A 16,678-nucleotide genomic window follows, 5' to 3' on the forward strand; every position below is an offset into this window, starting at 1 on the left:
ATAAAGTACTATAAAATAACTCCAACTTAATCAGATACAACAGTAAAATGCTGCTTACACATAAATGCATCATTATAAATATAATAGTGACTGTATAACGATATAACACTGACAGTGGTTATTTTCTGCATAAAAAGTAGTTTTACTTTTGATACTTACACAACTTACAATATTGTATGTACAATTCAACAAATGAAGTATCAAAAGTTAAAGTACTCATAATTCAGAAAATTTCGTATTTTTTGTATATTATTATACTAATAATTATTATTATTATTGATGCATTTGTAAGTGGCTTTTTATAGTTGTAGTCGGTTAAGGTGGTGCTAATTTAGTGGGTACTTTAATACAAAGCAGTGCACATATTTTACAAGCTGCATCATGTTTTGTATCTGCAAAGTAACTAGAGCTGTCAAATAAATGTGGTGAAGTAAAACACAAAGTACAATATTTCCATCTCAAATGTAGTGGAGTAGAATGCAATGGCAATACTCGAGTTCTTGAGTAAATGTACATTCCATCACTGCATTGTTAAAGTATTTTTTAATTGTTATTTTTTCTTTATTTTTTTATTGTTATTTTTTTTTTTTTATTCTTTATGATTTCTTCTTCCACCACTGGAGGTGGATGGATGGATGGATGGATGGATGGATGGATGAGATCAGGACAAGAATAATAAATAGGCTACATAAATAAAGTTTACGACCTCTTTCCTGTTGCCCCCTGCATCAGAGAGAGACGTACAGAACAGGACTGGGCGGGGGGGATGAGGAGGGGAGAGGATTTCCCTTGTAAAACTAAGTGTGAGGCAATGGAGGGACGCCCCCCGCCTCCACCACACTTCCCCTACCGGTGATGTCAGGGCGGGCAGGTAAAAAAAAAAACCGTTGGACTCCAGAGAGAGAGAGAGAGAGAGAGAGAGAGAGAGAGAGAGAGAGAGAGAGAGAGAGAGAGAGAGAGAGAGAGAGATGGAGGAGTGAATGGAGGAGGATATTACTACAACTGCATGGACCGGTGCAGAGGAGCAGCAAGTCACTCTCTGAAGCGCACACAGAAGCACAACAAAACCAACAGAAGCTGACGCGCAGACGCCGAACCATGATTTAATGGACGGATATTTTTCCTTTCTCAGAAATTATAGGAAGGCTTCTGCTCAACAAGTAGGGTAGCTATTATAGGGCTGACACTTTGCACTGCACTTCAGTTTGCCTCTGGAGAGACTTTTTCTTTTTTCTTTTTTTTATACTCTGATTCACCTTGCAGCCATATTTTGGAACAGGACGCACTAAATGATGCCGCAGTGGTCAGGTAAAAATAAATGAGAGGCTTTGTGCAAAGTCAGTACGGAGTGAAATTATCTGATTTCACCTGAATTATTCATGCAATTAAAATCTGTCCTCAGTAAAAAAAAAAAAAAAAAATGAAATCAGCCTGGCGACGTTTAAAAGATATTTTCTTTACCTTATAGGTTTACTGAAACGCAGACTGAAATAGTTGGACTTTTTATTTCTACCTGTGAACAAAAACTAAGTGACAAAGGCTACAGACATTTTGAAGACGGCCACGAATGGAAAGGAGGCAAAGCTTCGCCTCTAAAAGTCCACGCAAAGTGCAGAAGTGTGGAGAGCCGCATCGGCGCCAAGAAAGGATTTAGATTAACTTAGCTGAAGGTCTGATGATGTCAAACTTCTACTTTATTCAAATAAATACTAAACATTATAGCCTAACCTCAAAATGCAATAATTCCATGTGAGACATTTTGAATGCGACTTCCTCTTTATTAGTTTGATCCTTTTGGAATGCACTGACAGTTTATATTTAATTACTCTCCTAATTTGTGTACCACAATGAATTAATTTTCATTACAAAACCGGCAGCCTTAACAGACGTGTCTTTATTGCTAGTTAAATGTGCACACATATAACAACCACAGTCTGGTGTGAGACCTCTTGCTGCTGACCTGGAAACCAGAGACATACTTTTAAAAGCTATAGCCTATACCTTTTCCCCCCTTTTAGCTTTAACACAACTTCCCTAGTCTGAGACAATGTTGTTAGTCAGAATACTGGCTATCTTTCTCGTCATCACTAACACGTGGCTGCTCAGCCCGGTTCGCTCCGATGCACTCAGCCGGTACAAACGCGCCATGGCCCGGCGGGCAGACAATGAGCTCTCCAGGCTAGCAGGTGAACCCTGCACCGTCTCCGGCGTCTGGAGGTCCCAGCGGCAACCCCGCTCCCTCTCCCCTTCCCAACACCGCCCTCCAGCGGCTCGTCCGAGGACGCACACGAGCCGGAGAGAGCTGTACACTGTTAAGAGCGCTCCTGCGGTTTGTGCAGGAGGGTGCAAGTTTGACACCGGGGTTCACCGGGTCGCTCCGGTGGAGGAAAATGAGCGAGGCTGGGGCGAAGCAGAGGATGTGGCGGTAGGAGCGGGGAACGGATATGTTACGTTGCCCGGACGGTTCTTTGGAAAACGCTCAACAAATAACAAGAAAGAGCCTAATTATGTCAGTGAAAACACCACACAACAGCCCGGAATGTCTTTGCTTAGAGACGCCGGGCAGACCGTCTCCTCCTCGGATCACGCGCAGTCCCCAGGCGGCTCCCGCTCCAGGTTCACCCGCAGCCTCGGTGGCACGTCATCTTACGAGGCAGACGGCAACTCCAGTTGGGAGAAAGTTTTCCCCGATAGCTCAACAGATTCCAGGGGCCTCCAGGTTCTCTACAGGCTGCGGCAGGAAGATGGAGACCAGCAATTCTCGACCGGGACCCCGGAGGACAGTACCGAGGACTACTCCGGGGAGATGGAGGAGGCGGATACGCCCGCAAACCTGCCCGTCGGGAGCTCCTCTTCCTGGGGGAATCCCGTGCCAAGGGTGCCCCCTTCCTGGATGACCGCCCTTTACTTCAGCGGGCGTCGGGAGCAGCTGAAGGTGAAGCCGGCTGCAGGGGTGGAGCTGCCGAGGGCCAAGTTCAGCCTGGAGCTGTGGGTGAAGCCTGAGGGAGGGCAGAGCAACCCTGCAGTCATAGCAGGTGGGTGAAAACTGACCATATCTGCATCATAGGCACATCATAGATGACAGCTTTAGTTACTTTTCAGATTACATTTCGTATAGGCTTTTTGTCCAGTGAAAACCATGTATCTCCAGATATAGTGATTTTAAATTTAAATGTTTCTGGAGGTGTTTAGGTGTTTTTCTGAGCAGAACACAACCATGAACATCTACAGCCGTAAAATGCGACGTACACATTAATGCCGCAGTAGTATTAACCTCATATAACACATCATATATAATAGTTAAACACTGACAGCGAACATTTCATTGCACAATGAGAGGCTGCTTTTACTTGTCATTCCTTTAAGTACATTTTGCTGATAATACTTACATCCTTTTACTTAGTAAGTAAGGTAAGTAAGGTTTTGAATACAGAACTTTTACTTGTAGTGGAGCATTTTCACAGTGTGGTATTAGTACTTTTACTTAAGTAAAGGATCTGAATACTTCTTCCACCACCACTGTGTATAGGGAATACTCATCTTTGGCATCTCACAAAAGTTGAGCACAGTCTCATGGCCACACACTGAGTTAGGGATAGATGTCCCATGACAGTAATAGGGGAATACATTAATTCATTATTTTTTCTCCATCATACTGTCTGAGAGCTTACTGGTCTCAAGCTCTTGATCTGACCCTCTGCCTGATGGTTCTTTCAGTGGGTTTCAAGATATGTATATCGTACTCCTTGGTTGACATGTTTGCCTTTCAGCGTCAGTTAGTCTCTTTAATTGCTTTATGGCTGATCAGTCTCCAACCTTTTTCTGCTTGCCTTGGTGCTAGGCAGGTAGCGGAGTATCAGGTACAGTTTTAGAGCTTCTTTGCTGAAAAGAATGATAGCAGCAGCTGGAAACAATGTTGATGAGACCCGTGAGAGTGAACCCAAAACAGCAATGTTCCGGGCCAGAAAACCAAGAATTATGATGCTGTATGCCATTGCAAATTGCTTGTGACAGATATACTATATCAAGTAACCCTAATAGCATTTGGGTTTTCCCTTGTAACAGCAATCTCTTGTATTGTGTGAAGTTTGTGTTAAATGGTTTCTAAGAAAAAAAATGAAGGCTGCTTTTCATGACAAAGGTCAATCAGAGTTTAACCAGGGTTTGGTTTCTACTGCAGACATGGTGACAGTGATGGCAGAAATCCCAGTGATCAGGATTACATGATGACATTATGAGTGCTGAAACAATTGGATGAGTAATCGCTTAGTTTATTGACAGAAAATGAATCACCAATTTTGTTAATCAATTAATCATTTAAGTCATTCATTTTGCAAAATTGCCAAAATGTCTCTGGTTTCAGTTTTTCCTGTGAGGATTGGGTTTGTTGATGATTATAAATTCTTTCAAATGTTTTAAAAAATGTGTTTGGGTTTTTGAGTGTAGGGTGGACAAAACAAGACATTTTAAGATATCATGTTGGGCTCTGGAAAATTGTCATGGATATACTAAGGACATTGATAATTGTCAGTCAGACAATGATTAGTGTGCTTGCGAGTAGAGCTAGACCAGGCCAGGTCAATATATTGGCTGATATTAGCTCATTGCAGATATAATAATATCTAATTAATACGATGTATGTGTTGGCCGATAAGTAATTGTAGTACAGAAGTGCCAAAGAAGGTTTGAGTTTATTTAGAAGCAGTATCACCATTACATAGTTTGTACCAGAGAGAACTGACAAGTTTATTTTTTAACAGCAGTACTGTAAAATGTCCCGCTCAGTATGTACCCTGGTCACAATAAAAACAGCAACAACAACAAAAAATCTAAGAGATCAGTATCAAGATTGTACATTATTATTGGCCGACATATTGTTATTTTTAAAACCCCCAAATATCGCTATCGCCCTCAAAAATCCAGCATTGTCCATGGCGGACTATATGCCTGATTGAATTGGATGCTCTGCTAAAGTGACAGCGTGTGCACTGGGATATGCACTTATAAACTCCAAAAACAGTTCACTGTGGTTACATAAGTTAGTAGCTCCCCCGCACACCTGGATGATAGCTTATTCTCTATAAAAGGAGGAAGATACCACTGGTGCTCTGATTAAGGCTCGCTTGCTGAAATGTGTCAGCATAAGAAATATATATTATTTTTCTGTGTGTTATTATTAATATATTAGACTATTATTTACAACCAAATATGTATGTGCACTCAAAATGTCAAATTACAACAAACAACCACAAAGCATGCTCTTCACCCTACCTCAGTTTAACCTCTTGACCTTAGCAATTTTTAGGTCCTAGTTACACTACTGCTGACAACGCTAATAATTATGATGACTAAAATGGGGTAATAATACTGGCATTATGTAATTATGATGATGTTATAGGATAACCATACTGTAGTGATGATGAATATGTTTATTATGATGATAATGGTGAACATGGTGATGATGATAATTGTTTATTAAAAATAACTTTATTTATATAGCACCTTTCATACAGGGGGTGTAGCTCAATGTGCTTTACAATAGAGGAAGAAACAAGAGAATCCATAAAAACAAGCAAATTAAAACAAGAGCAAATACTTTGTGATAAAACCAATTAAATGAATAGCACAGAACAGAGGCAGCAAATAGCAAAAACGGGTCTGCTAAGAACAATAGAATATGTGAAAGATAGAAATAAAACAAAGGGAGGCATAAGAACAATAAAACATGTAAAAGATGAAAATAAAACAAAGGAAGGGTGACAGTTAAAGGCAATGCTGAATAAATATGTTTTCAATTGTTGTTGGTTTATTACATTGGCCACAGTAATAATTTTTTTTCTTCTTCTTTGTTTAATTGTATACAAAAACGCTGCATTGTAAAGTGCATCGAATGGCCATTAAACAAAGAGCCAGGTGATAAATACAGGTGATCCTGTATTAGAAGTGCTAAGCTAATAACTTCCACAATAATCTATAGTGAGGTATCTGAGGACAATAACATTGTTTTGTTTTTTTGTCACAACAATTTAAATTGTATTTCTAGTCTGGACACAGACTTCTCAATAAATACGTGGTTACATAACCGTGAAAATTCCCAGGCTGTGTTTCATTCAGTCTCTCCTCACAGTTAGCTTGCCTGTGGGTTTCCATCGATTCTGAACAGCGACTGCAGACACATTTATCCTATGAAACTTTCATTTAGTCAGGCTCTTCACATAAGGATGAACACCACTGTTTTTTCCAACTTCAAGAATGTTACATTTGACAGAACGACACATACATCAAACAAATTGAAGAGGATAAAAGCGCTATGGTGCAGCACCAAAGCTATCCAGATAGTGAGGGAGACCACAAACTGTTACGTCCGCTCACATTTACTCTGATCAAAGATCCGACGCCATTACTCAACTTTTTTTCCCCTCATTGCTTCCTTATGTGAGGGCGGCATTTTGTGGCATGGGCCTTTCTCTTTGTACTGTCCTGAAGGAATTTGACAAATACAGTGAAAAGCAAACTCCTATTGTTTCTGCTAGACATGACATTGACATTGGTTTGACTTCTAATGGTCAGTGATGATCTTATAAACTATTTGTTTGTTCATTGCATCCTTTATTGTAATGTATGTGTTCCAGAATCTAGTACGTTGCTCGACAAACAATGTAATAATTACGCTGATTCTACATTTCCTTAGGTGCTGCATTGTTGTGGAATGTATTGGAATTATTTTACTGCATTTTGTCCAACATTTATGGCAATACACAAATGTCAACTGAAAGTATTGGCTGATAATAATGACTAGTATTGGCTAATATATTATAATGTATATTATATTTGTTATAGTGTAAGGTTCTAGCGAATTACACAAAGTGCAAAAATGTACAAGCTTAAGATGGCATGTTAAAAAAGTTTAATAAAAGAGTCCCCAGTGGTGATAGACCACCTTATACTTTTCTTCTCTGAGAATTCAAATGCATTTTATGTGTTTAAAAACAAGGCCTTGTCAAATATCTTTAGCTTTGAGTTTGATAAAAATGCTGTCTATGTCAAAAGAGAAGTGTATGACATGGTCAATCACAAAAAAGATTGCTTATTTATCCAGATTTGGTGATAGTTATGGGATTTCAATTACATATAACAGCCTACACTTCTACATGTAGAATTTTTAAAGTTGCACTTATCAATACTTTTCTATGAACAATGGTTTAAATGACGATGTGTAATAAAAAAGGGGACCCTGACGAACAGAGAATAATCCGCCAACTCTCCAGTTCCTCTCAGCTCTACAATGTTTTAGCGTCTTTCAGCTCATTATTTTGGTTTTCTGGCCCAGAACTATGCTGTTATAAACCTTGTTTTCAGCTGCAGCAATCATTCTTTTCACCAAAGAAGCTCTGATACTGTACTGATACTCAGCTACCTGCCCAGTACCAAACAGCAGACAACAAAGTTAGCGACTAGCTAGCGAACATAGTGAAGCATTTAGCAGCTAAAGAGCATATTGCCCTCAGGAGTTGGTGGAAACTGAAACAGAGTTAAAAGGAGAGTGAATATTTGACTTGTTGCCAGAAACATGACGCCAAGTGAATGCTAATGTTGCTGCATGTCTGCTGACTGTGTAACTAGACAACTTTAGAAGGAGATGTTATGTCAATATTGTGTTTTTGCAACACGGTCTCACGGCAGTTCGTGAACATTTTTAATCTATTGATTCGTGTACACGGACACGTTAATCTCGTTTATTTCATGGTGGTCAGCACGTAATGGGAAGCATCTATACGGAGGTTGGGTTTAGGAAAAGAAGAACAGGGAAAGGACACATCACACGCTGGGACACGATCCGCTGTCTCTGGGGAACGTGGGACAACAACAGGACGGTTTAGTTTAGGAAAAGAACAACGGGAAAGAACAACAGGGAAAGTTAACGTTACACGTGGGACACGATCCCCGGTCTCCTGTGTTGTTTGACCCATCCACCACCCCAACCAACCTCCCCGCGCGGATTTTCGGCATTTTGTACTACTCACTACCGTAGTCGTGCTGTGATCACGAAAGATGCTTCCCATTGAAATACATTAGTTTAAAATACGTGGTGACCACTACGAAATAAACAACATTAACGTGTTCGTGTACACGAATCAATAGATTAAATAACGTGACCATTTCACGAACTGCTGTGAGACTGGGTTGATTTTCGGTAGTGGTGGAAAAATGAAGATTCATGAACCATTTACTTTATTTTCTGAGCCCACTAGATGGCACTCTCTGTTCAACAAAGGGTTGACAGCACACTGAATTGCTATTCCTTGAGCCTTTTTCTGTAAACTAAGAGCGCCGTCTCGTGGCTTAGCAAATAGTTCACAAAGCTTCATGAAGCTTCAATAAATTCAGCTTTTAAACATTAGTACATAATTGAATTCAATATTATAATCATGGTAAAAAAGTCTGACCCCAGTGGAGATGAATGGTAGCCTTGAACTAATATTTGTGGTAGTGCAAATGTCTCACAACATAAAGACCACATTTCCCATAAAAACCTTGTAATTTTCTTTTGCAACCACAATGTTGTCACTTTTTTGGCAGTACCTTTTCACCATAACCATCTACTGTTGCATGAAACACAGAAGATTTTAGCTCGATTTTGTTTGACTGAGACAACGCCCTCCTCCTGTTGTGTGCCATTAACTAATGTACCTAGAGCAGAAAATGAGATTGTGAGACAGATTTGGCAATGCAATGTAAGTCGATGTTGACTTTTTGCCTCCAAAGGATGACTTATGGATTTATTCATGATTAGGTGCAATGTGTATCTTAAGCATTGCATGTGGTACTGTGGATACACATAGATTGATTCTAGTGAATTTGTGTAATTACATTTGGTAATACAGTATCATCTAATTCACTTGGCAAAGCTACTTTTTAGCCTCCTAACTGCGGCTTTCTTTAACTGAATTAAATGCTTAACCATGAAACTAGCCCATCTCCTTAGGGATATTTTGCTACAGTTGCCCCTCCTTACACACTCACACACACACACACACACACACACACACACACACACACACACACACACACACACACACACACACATATGCATGTAAACATATACACATGCACATACACTGTTGAGTAGGGTGAAGGGGTTCCCTGACCCCTTGCCGTCCCAGTGTTACACATCTGGGGAGCACATGTGGATCTGTGTGTGTCTGTTGCAACAGCAGATGGAAACATCAGGGCCTTGCCTTGGCTGAGTGAAATACCTCTGTCCTCCTTCCCCTCTCTGTTTTCTCCCACTGTCTCTGGCTCTGTCTATTCTATATTCTATCTGTGTGTCTCATCTTCTCAGAGGTGTACCTCTCTTTCCCCATTGTCCTGTATCCCAAGGACTGCAATCTTGCTGGTTTGTTTGTGTGTTTATTTATTAATTTTCCTGAGGGTGATGACAATTTGTAAATTTGCTCTTCTTTGACTCTGCAAGATAATATTTGCATGTTTTGTGCACCGATATTCTTTCAAAATAATAACATTTTTACTTTTCCCCATTCCCCCTTTGCTGTAGGTGTATTTGACAACTGTTCCCATTCATTGAGTGAGAAGGGCTGGTCGTTAGGCATCCGCACTGTGAAACCTGCTGGCGCCAAAGACGCACGGTTCTACTTCACCCTTCGCACAGACCGAGCCGTAAAATCTACCACTGTCTATAGCCACCAGCGGTACCATGCCAATGCCTGGACTCACCTGATGGCCACTTACAACGGCCACAACATGACCCTGTATGTTGATGGCGCTAAGGTGTGTGGTTTGGTGTGTGAGTTTGGTCATTTACCACTTCACTTTTAACTCGTTGACCACTGAAATACAATGATAACTTACTACTTTGACAAAGTAATCCCAACTCAAGATCCACTTACTAGCTTTCTCTGACTCTGACCATCTATTTCCAAGGTCAAAAATGGTCTTTCATGCTTAGTCTAAAAGTGCCATGAATGTAATCACGACAGCTACTGAGCTCAACAGATCCATCTTCATGACAACTGAGCAAACTCCCACTTATGAAGACATGGCTGACAAGATATGGCTAAAAGCTTAGGAAAAACTAGTAAGTGGACCTTGAGTTAGGATTGTTTTGTAAAACTATTTCCAAGTTCAAGAATGAACTTTAATGCTTAAATGATACTGCTCATATTTTTTTATTCATGCCAGTTGCAGACAATGGCAATCTCAGAACACATCGGCTATCGATCCGACAATGGTTTAGCCTCTGGGAGCAACGGACAATATTTTGGGGGTTCAGGTGTAGCAAGCATAGCCTGGTCATACCAGACTCTCGTACATTTCATTTGTACAGAGAGTCTGGACACTCTCCATTGAGCCACTCTGGATCTGCCATAACCAATCGCTAACGTTTGGTCGTGACGTATGTCATGCGCATGTGCAACAAGAGGGGAGATCGACAAGGCTTATATTTAGCATTAGCATCGCTAGCGTTAGCCTTAGCCAACTTCTTCACCACTAACGGAGCGAGCTAGAAAATCAAACTTTTCCCGAACCCCGTGGGAAGGAGGGCCACAACATCAAGGCCACCAACAAAACTCAGCAAAGATTGTTCTTGCTCTGGCTTTAACTTCTGAATATTCAGCAGTGTTGCCACAACGGACTGAATGGCTTCGCTCGCATTTTTCTCCGCCGCCATTAAGGAACTACAACTCTAGCGCATGGCCATCGTCATCGTTCTCAGCCACTCCCTCTGTTCGCTGATTGGACCACCAAAAATTTGGCTGGAGAAAACAAAAGACTATACCGCGAACCCAGATGTAGTACTGAAGGGAAATGAAAATTGAGTGTAAGTATGTAGGAGGGCGGAGCCAGGCTATAGCCAGCACATTTCCAGGCCAAGACTTCCTATTCTGCGAGAATGGAGATGGAGTTGAGAACCAAAGCTTGAACGCTCAAACCTCATTAGTCAATTCTACTCACACTACAAACGGAAACCAGAACACATCTTGTCCCATTGCCTACAGATTTTGCATTAAAATGCACATATCTGTTTATAGAGATTGCAGACAAAGGTAGTAGGACAGAGTGAGTCTTTGGATTACACCATCAATCATTATTATGATACATTTGTTTCTGCTCCTTCTCTCTTCTTGGCTGTGGTTTCTCCTCTGCTTTTTTTCTCTCAGGTGGGAGAGAGCAGTCTTCAGTCAGGGAATCTCTACAGTCCCTTCATGAAGATGTGCAGAACCCTCTTCCTTGGCAGTAACCAATCAGATCAGGGACACAGCTTCAGGGGCCATATTGGGGGTTTGGTCTTGTGGGGCTATGCCCGCTCTCATGAGGACCTGCTGAAGCAGCCATTTCAAAGTGACAAACGCGAGCCACTTTTGGCGATGTGGGCTGACTTCACTAATGTAACCGACTATATTTAATTTCTACACTTTAAGTTGTTCAGTCTTTGCAGACATTTGTTTATTTAACCATCATCATATAAGGGAAATTATAAAGCATTACTTATCAGTGTTAATCATTTCATCGTTTTATATTGAAATTGGTTTGGATGTAGTATTAAAATGAATTGAAATATAAATTTTGCTTCTAACTTTGAGGTGGAACAGCTTTGGACTCCATACAAAGTTGGCCTCCATCCAACCATCATCACCAGTCCTGTCCCCGAACAAGAACTGGTCTCCTCGTTCTTGCCACCACCATGTGGCTTGACACCCTGCGACAACACCGACATCATCTTCGGCTACAACAACAACTGGCAGCTCCGTTCCACCAAGCGAGTTCGCTATCGGATCGTCAACCTCTCCAATGACGATGGCGGAAACCCCACCGTGTCGCAAGCCCAGATCCAGCTCCAGCACCGTGCCCTAACTGAGGCCTTTAGCCCTTACAACATCACCCTAGATCTTAGCGTGTACCCTGTCAGAAACTCCAGCTTCCGACAGCGGTTTATCCTCAGCAACTGTCGAATTGGGAAGATTGGAAACCGCCGATGTGACCCTGAGTGCGACCACCCAAGGACAGGCCACGATGGAGGGGACTGCCTTAGATTAGGGCCCTGCTACAATTGGAAGAGACAGGATGGAGTTTGTAACATGGAGTGCAACAGTATACACTATGATTATGATGATGGAGACTGCTGTGACCCGGAGGTCACCGACGTCCTCAAGACCTGCTTCGATCCTGAGTCTCCTGACAGGTGAGGTTATAGACAGATGTTCTGCTTTTCAGAGTTTCTCTGTTTAACAGGAATACTCTAATTATTTCCAAGTGCTCTAACATGTAGTTTCTTTTCGATTTCGATTTCTGAACTCTTCCTACAGATTTTTCACATTCAAAGATGATTAGTAGTGAAATGAAGCTTCATGAAGCTTCGTAAACAATATTCTTTATTTTTAAAGCCCACTAGATGGCGGTCTTGGTTTACAGAAAAAGGCTCAAGGAATGGTGTGCTTTCTTAAACGTTTTATTAAATAGAGAGCGCCATCTAGTGGGCTCAGAAAATAAGGAAAATGGTTCACAAAGCTTCATGAAGCTTCATTTGCCCATCACTACCGAGAACATTAAGGGATTATATCTATTGAAGCTCTGGAAGACTTTAAATGTGACACATTTCTGTAGGACGTGTTGAGATTCAGTAACAATGCTCAGCTTAGCTGCGCATTACAAAATGGATGTTACTGAATTTAATTAAATTGTGAATTAAAGCTTTAGTGCGTAACTTTTTCATATGAATGAACGTCAGTTACATTCAAGCCATTGCCAAATGAGTTGCTACAAAGCTAATTAAGACTATCAGCTCCACACAACTCTCTCTGTATTTCTCAGTATGGCTATATTCAGAAGATTGTGTCGTCTGGTGACTTTCGCACGCAGAAACTCGAGTGAAGATAATTACCTCTTCTGAAGAGTCCATCATGTTTTTTTAATCCTCCGTGTCCTCCGTGGCTATCATGGTGGGTACTAGCGACTGCATGGGGGAGGAGTGGGGGCGCATGCGCAATCACGTAGGCTTGTATTGTGTGGACGCGCCGACAGTGTTGTTGTCAATACTTAGAATTCCTCATGGGGGCGGCAGAAACTACGCACTACAGCTTTAAAACAATATTTATGTTGGAGAAGAGAAACCCAGCAACAGAGGGTGTGACGTTATGATTTTTTTTGTACTCATAGAATAATGCTGTGGAGTTTACATTATACTGAAAAGAACAAGATACATTTTGAGTTTGCATTTATAGGAGGGCAAGGGAAATTAGGAATAAAGGCCTAGTTCTCTTTGCGCTTGAGGTAAATAAGGGACTGAGCCTCTTTTTGAGTATTTATGGTAATCAAAATTATAGTTATTATTCTATAGAATTTCAGTGTCAAAGGTGGAATTAAAATAGCAATTATCATTTGTTCAAGAATGGAAAAGAAAAAAAGGGACTCAAGGTATTGATCGTAGTTTGGCTATTTAAAAATGGTGGTTTGTGCAGGATGTCCCACGTCACCCAAGTGGGGATTCTCTCTGACTAATCAGTGCTCTGCAGTGTCTTAGCTCCACCTTCTAGTATTGGCTCAGATCGTTTAAAACCTTGATCCAGGTGATCCAAAAAAAAAGTACCATGTACAAGGTAATATCCACAGCTTTTGCTAATGAAAAAAAGAACGGTTGCAAGCGAGTTAAGTCGAGTCGTGCTCTACCATGCAGTGGAAATGCGCCATTACAGTATTTAGAGCATTTTAAGTAAATCTTTTTCAGGAGGAGGTTGTTGCTGGTCACAAACACTTAATTGAATATGCAGTATAGTGAGCATTTCATCGATATATTGTATATCAATTTATATTAAGACAGGAGGAAAATGTAAAAGAGAGACACAGTGTAGAAAGCATCAGGGGGATAAATATTTAAACCAGTGAGGACAACATGTTTTTCCAGAGGCAAGAAGTCTCTAAGACCCCCCGAGGTGAATATCTGCCTTAGCACACTGAATTGTGCTTCAGCAGGGATGTGCAATGAACAGCTCAACATGCTTCATGTACAAATTGGTACTCTCACTTTACCCAGTAGTTTTAGAGAGAGAGCTCTGTGAAGTGGAGATGGTGGGTGAATAGGCCAAAGTACACACTTATTATTACTAAACAATTCAAGCGACAGCCCGCTGCCTTCCATTTGGTCTGACAGACAGGCTCATGCAGAGTTCCAAATAGCTTGCATAAAGTCTCGCCATGAAGTCGTCGGCCCAGGTTCTTAAAGACCCCATCCTTAATCCAAATTGTAACCACACTCTTTACACTGGGCCACTGGGCAACAGCACATGAGAACTGGAGCTATTTTTTTTTAAAACGATTTAGCAATTGATGTCTGGAGTGTGACAGCTTAACACAAGGATGTATTAATGCTGTTTAAACCAGTAGAATAGTTATTTTTTCCATTTATACGTTAGTCAAATTAACCTCTCTTTACCAATTTACAGGATTTGTTATTACAATTCCTTGTGCTATAATCCAAATCCCAACCTCGCAACTAAAGCAAAGATACAAAGTTTCCTGTCTTCATATCTCTTAAATACTTAATTGGTGTATATAATAATTTACTGTATCTGTATGATTTCAGACTTATTTATAAAGGCCATTTTGTATATGTATCATTATAAAACACATTTGGTATAAAGGAGTGAAATAATGTAGAACATTAAGTTGACTTGGTGCACTATTCCACAATTGGTATAAATAATTCCAGTTTTTCATAATTTAGGTAGCAAATACAACTGGTGATTCAAAATGACAGCTTGACTAACTCCTCCTTTTTTAGTTTCAAATCATGTTAATTATTAGCAAACAAAAGAAAGTAAACAACACAGTGCCAACAAGCACAAAAACGTACATAGCTGAGACAGTTTTTCTAAAAGTTTTTCATCATATTATTTTGGAAATGATTGACCATGATGGCTTATAGTTGCTGGACTATGAATAAAGGAAATATAAAACGTAATATATGCTCATGCATTACTATTGGCAGGTGGCTAGTAAACAGTTTATCTAAGAGGTGGATAATGTCTACTATCAAATGAATAAATGATCAGATCACATAACAGCAGAAGCTTATTGATATTTCCGTTCTGACCAATCAGGAACTGGTACTAACTACCATGTCTAAGTCACAGTTTCAAATATAAACTATATATAACTGACTGTTGGGTTATGTGATACAAACAAGTAGGAATACAGTTTGCTATCTTGTTTGTGGTATTGGGGAGTAATGATGCTACTGATTTAACTACATTTCCAGAAGCCTTTGGGTAGCCTAGCTGTTGTAAAAATGATGTCTCAGTCCCATCAGCAACCTTTTCTCCATTAAGTAGTATGGTTGTACAAAATAAATGCTACATAGAGTGCTGTAGGAATGACTCTTTTAGTATCGCCCTGGTTCCCTCGACAAAAAGCCAATGGGATTTGCTTTTGGATCACAGAAAATAAGCTTTGTGGCAAACACAATTATAATACTTACTACTATGTGTTTTGTTCAGCAAGATAATCTTCACAAATGAACACCACTTTTATAATTTTCGAAGCGTAAATACAATCGGCAGGAGTAAAAAGCTAACGTTAGGCTGTTAACGAACTACACTACGGTCGCATGAATTTAACATCACCACCACTAGCTTCCAACTGATTTTAGATGTTTGGCGTGATGATTTTTGACAAACTGTAGTCTGTAGTCTCATTTAGCCACTTGTTAGCAACCACGTTTTGTAAAGACACGTAAAAGCGTCAACATTCACAAGTGGGGTATTTACTGACATATTTAAGTCGTAGAACATAACGTGAAAATCTCTTAAGCTTGTGTTAACCACAGAACTTATTTCAGGCATCCAACAATAAAGCATTAAAAACACATTGACTACGAAACGAGGGAACTGGAAGTGCAAAAATGCTAACTCATTTCCGGGTTTTAGGATTCTTTCTGGCAGCACTCTATCGTTTTGTTTATTTTCTCCTGGAGAAAAAGACGAAAGAAAGGTGCAGGGCCCCAGTTATGGAGTTATATTCCTATCTTTATTCAAGAGCGCATTATTTCAATTTGAGAACATTTCTCACTATATGTCGTTCAGATTTTGTAATAATTTCCCTCAAAACCTTGCTCTCACACTCAAATAGCCACTGCTCACGCTTGGATTTGCTCTGCTTGTGCTCAAACTTTCTGCTTAGACTCAGATATGTTGTTGCTTGGACAGATTTCCTGCTCTCAGCTTTGGCCCTTCTCCTCACACTCCAATGACCAATGAAATGATCCCTGTCCCGTTGAGGGTGCGTTTGCTTTACGTTGAACGTCTGTTGTGGGCGGCCGCTCTGTAACGGAGTTTATTTACCACCGCCGTCCATTGCTTTATTATTAGTATATGTTAACAATAACTGCACCAATCAGGAAACTGGAGAAAGATTTGAAGTGGGACACATCAAGTTACGTCCACAACTACAAGGGTGAGTAAGCATTTCAGTTATATTACAGTTTAGGTTTTACTATTGGCTCTAACATGAAATTAGCCAAATCCCCAGGAACATGGTTAACCAAACGAGGAAAAAATACAAAGTGGGGTCATCACATATACACATACTGTCCGTCATATGTTGTTCGATCTAGCTAAACTCTATAAAGAAAATCTAATTATTTATGTACATCAAGCTAGGCTAT

General features: G+C 40.3%; 1 protein-coding gene across 1 annotated transcript in view; it reads left to right on the forward strand.

Moving 5' to 3' along the window:
- Positions 1-2,029: 2,029 nt before the first annotated feature.
- Positions 2,030-16,678, forward strand: part of pappa2 (pappalysin 2) — an 88,398-nt gene continuing 73,749 nt past the window's right edge. Inside the window, exons 1-4 of the mRNA XM_078264957.1 lie at positions 2,030-3,035; positions 9,557-9,789; positions 11,181-11,408; positions 11,604-12,202. Coding sequence (XP_078121083.1) covers positions 2,048-3,035; positions 9,557-9,789; positions 11,181-11,408; positions 11,604-12,202 — 2,048 coding nt within the window. The 5' untranslated portion in view covers positions 2,030-2,047. The remainder of the gene's footprint in view (positions 3,036-9,556; positions 9,790-11,180; positions 11,409-11,603; positions 12,203-16,678) is intronic.

Source organism: Sander vitreus, chromosome 12 (assembly GCF_031162955.1).
Source record: "Sander vitreus isolate 19-12246 chromosome 12, sanVit1, whole genome shotgun sequence".
NCBI classification, from domain to species: Eukaryota; Metazoa; Chordata; class Actinopteri; order Perciformes; family Percidae; genus Sander; species Sander vitreus.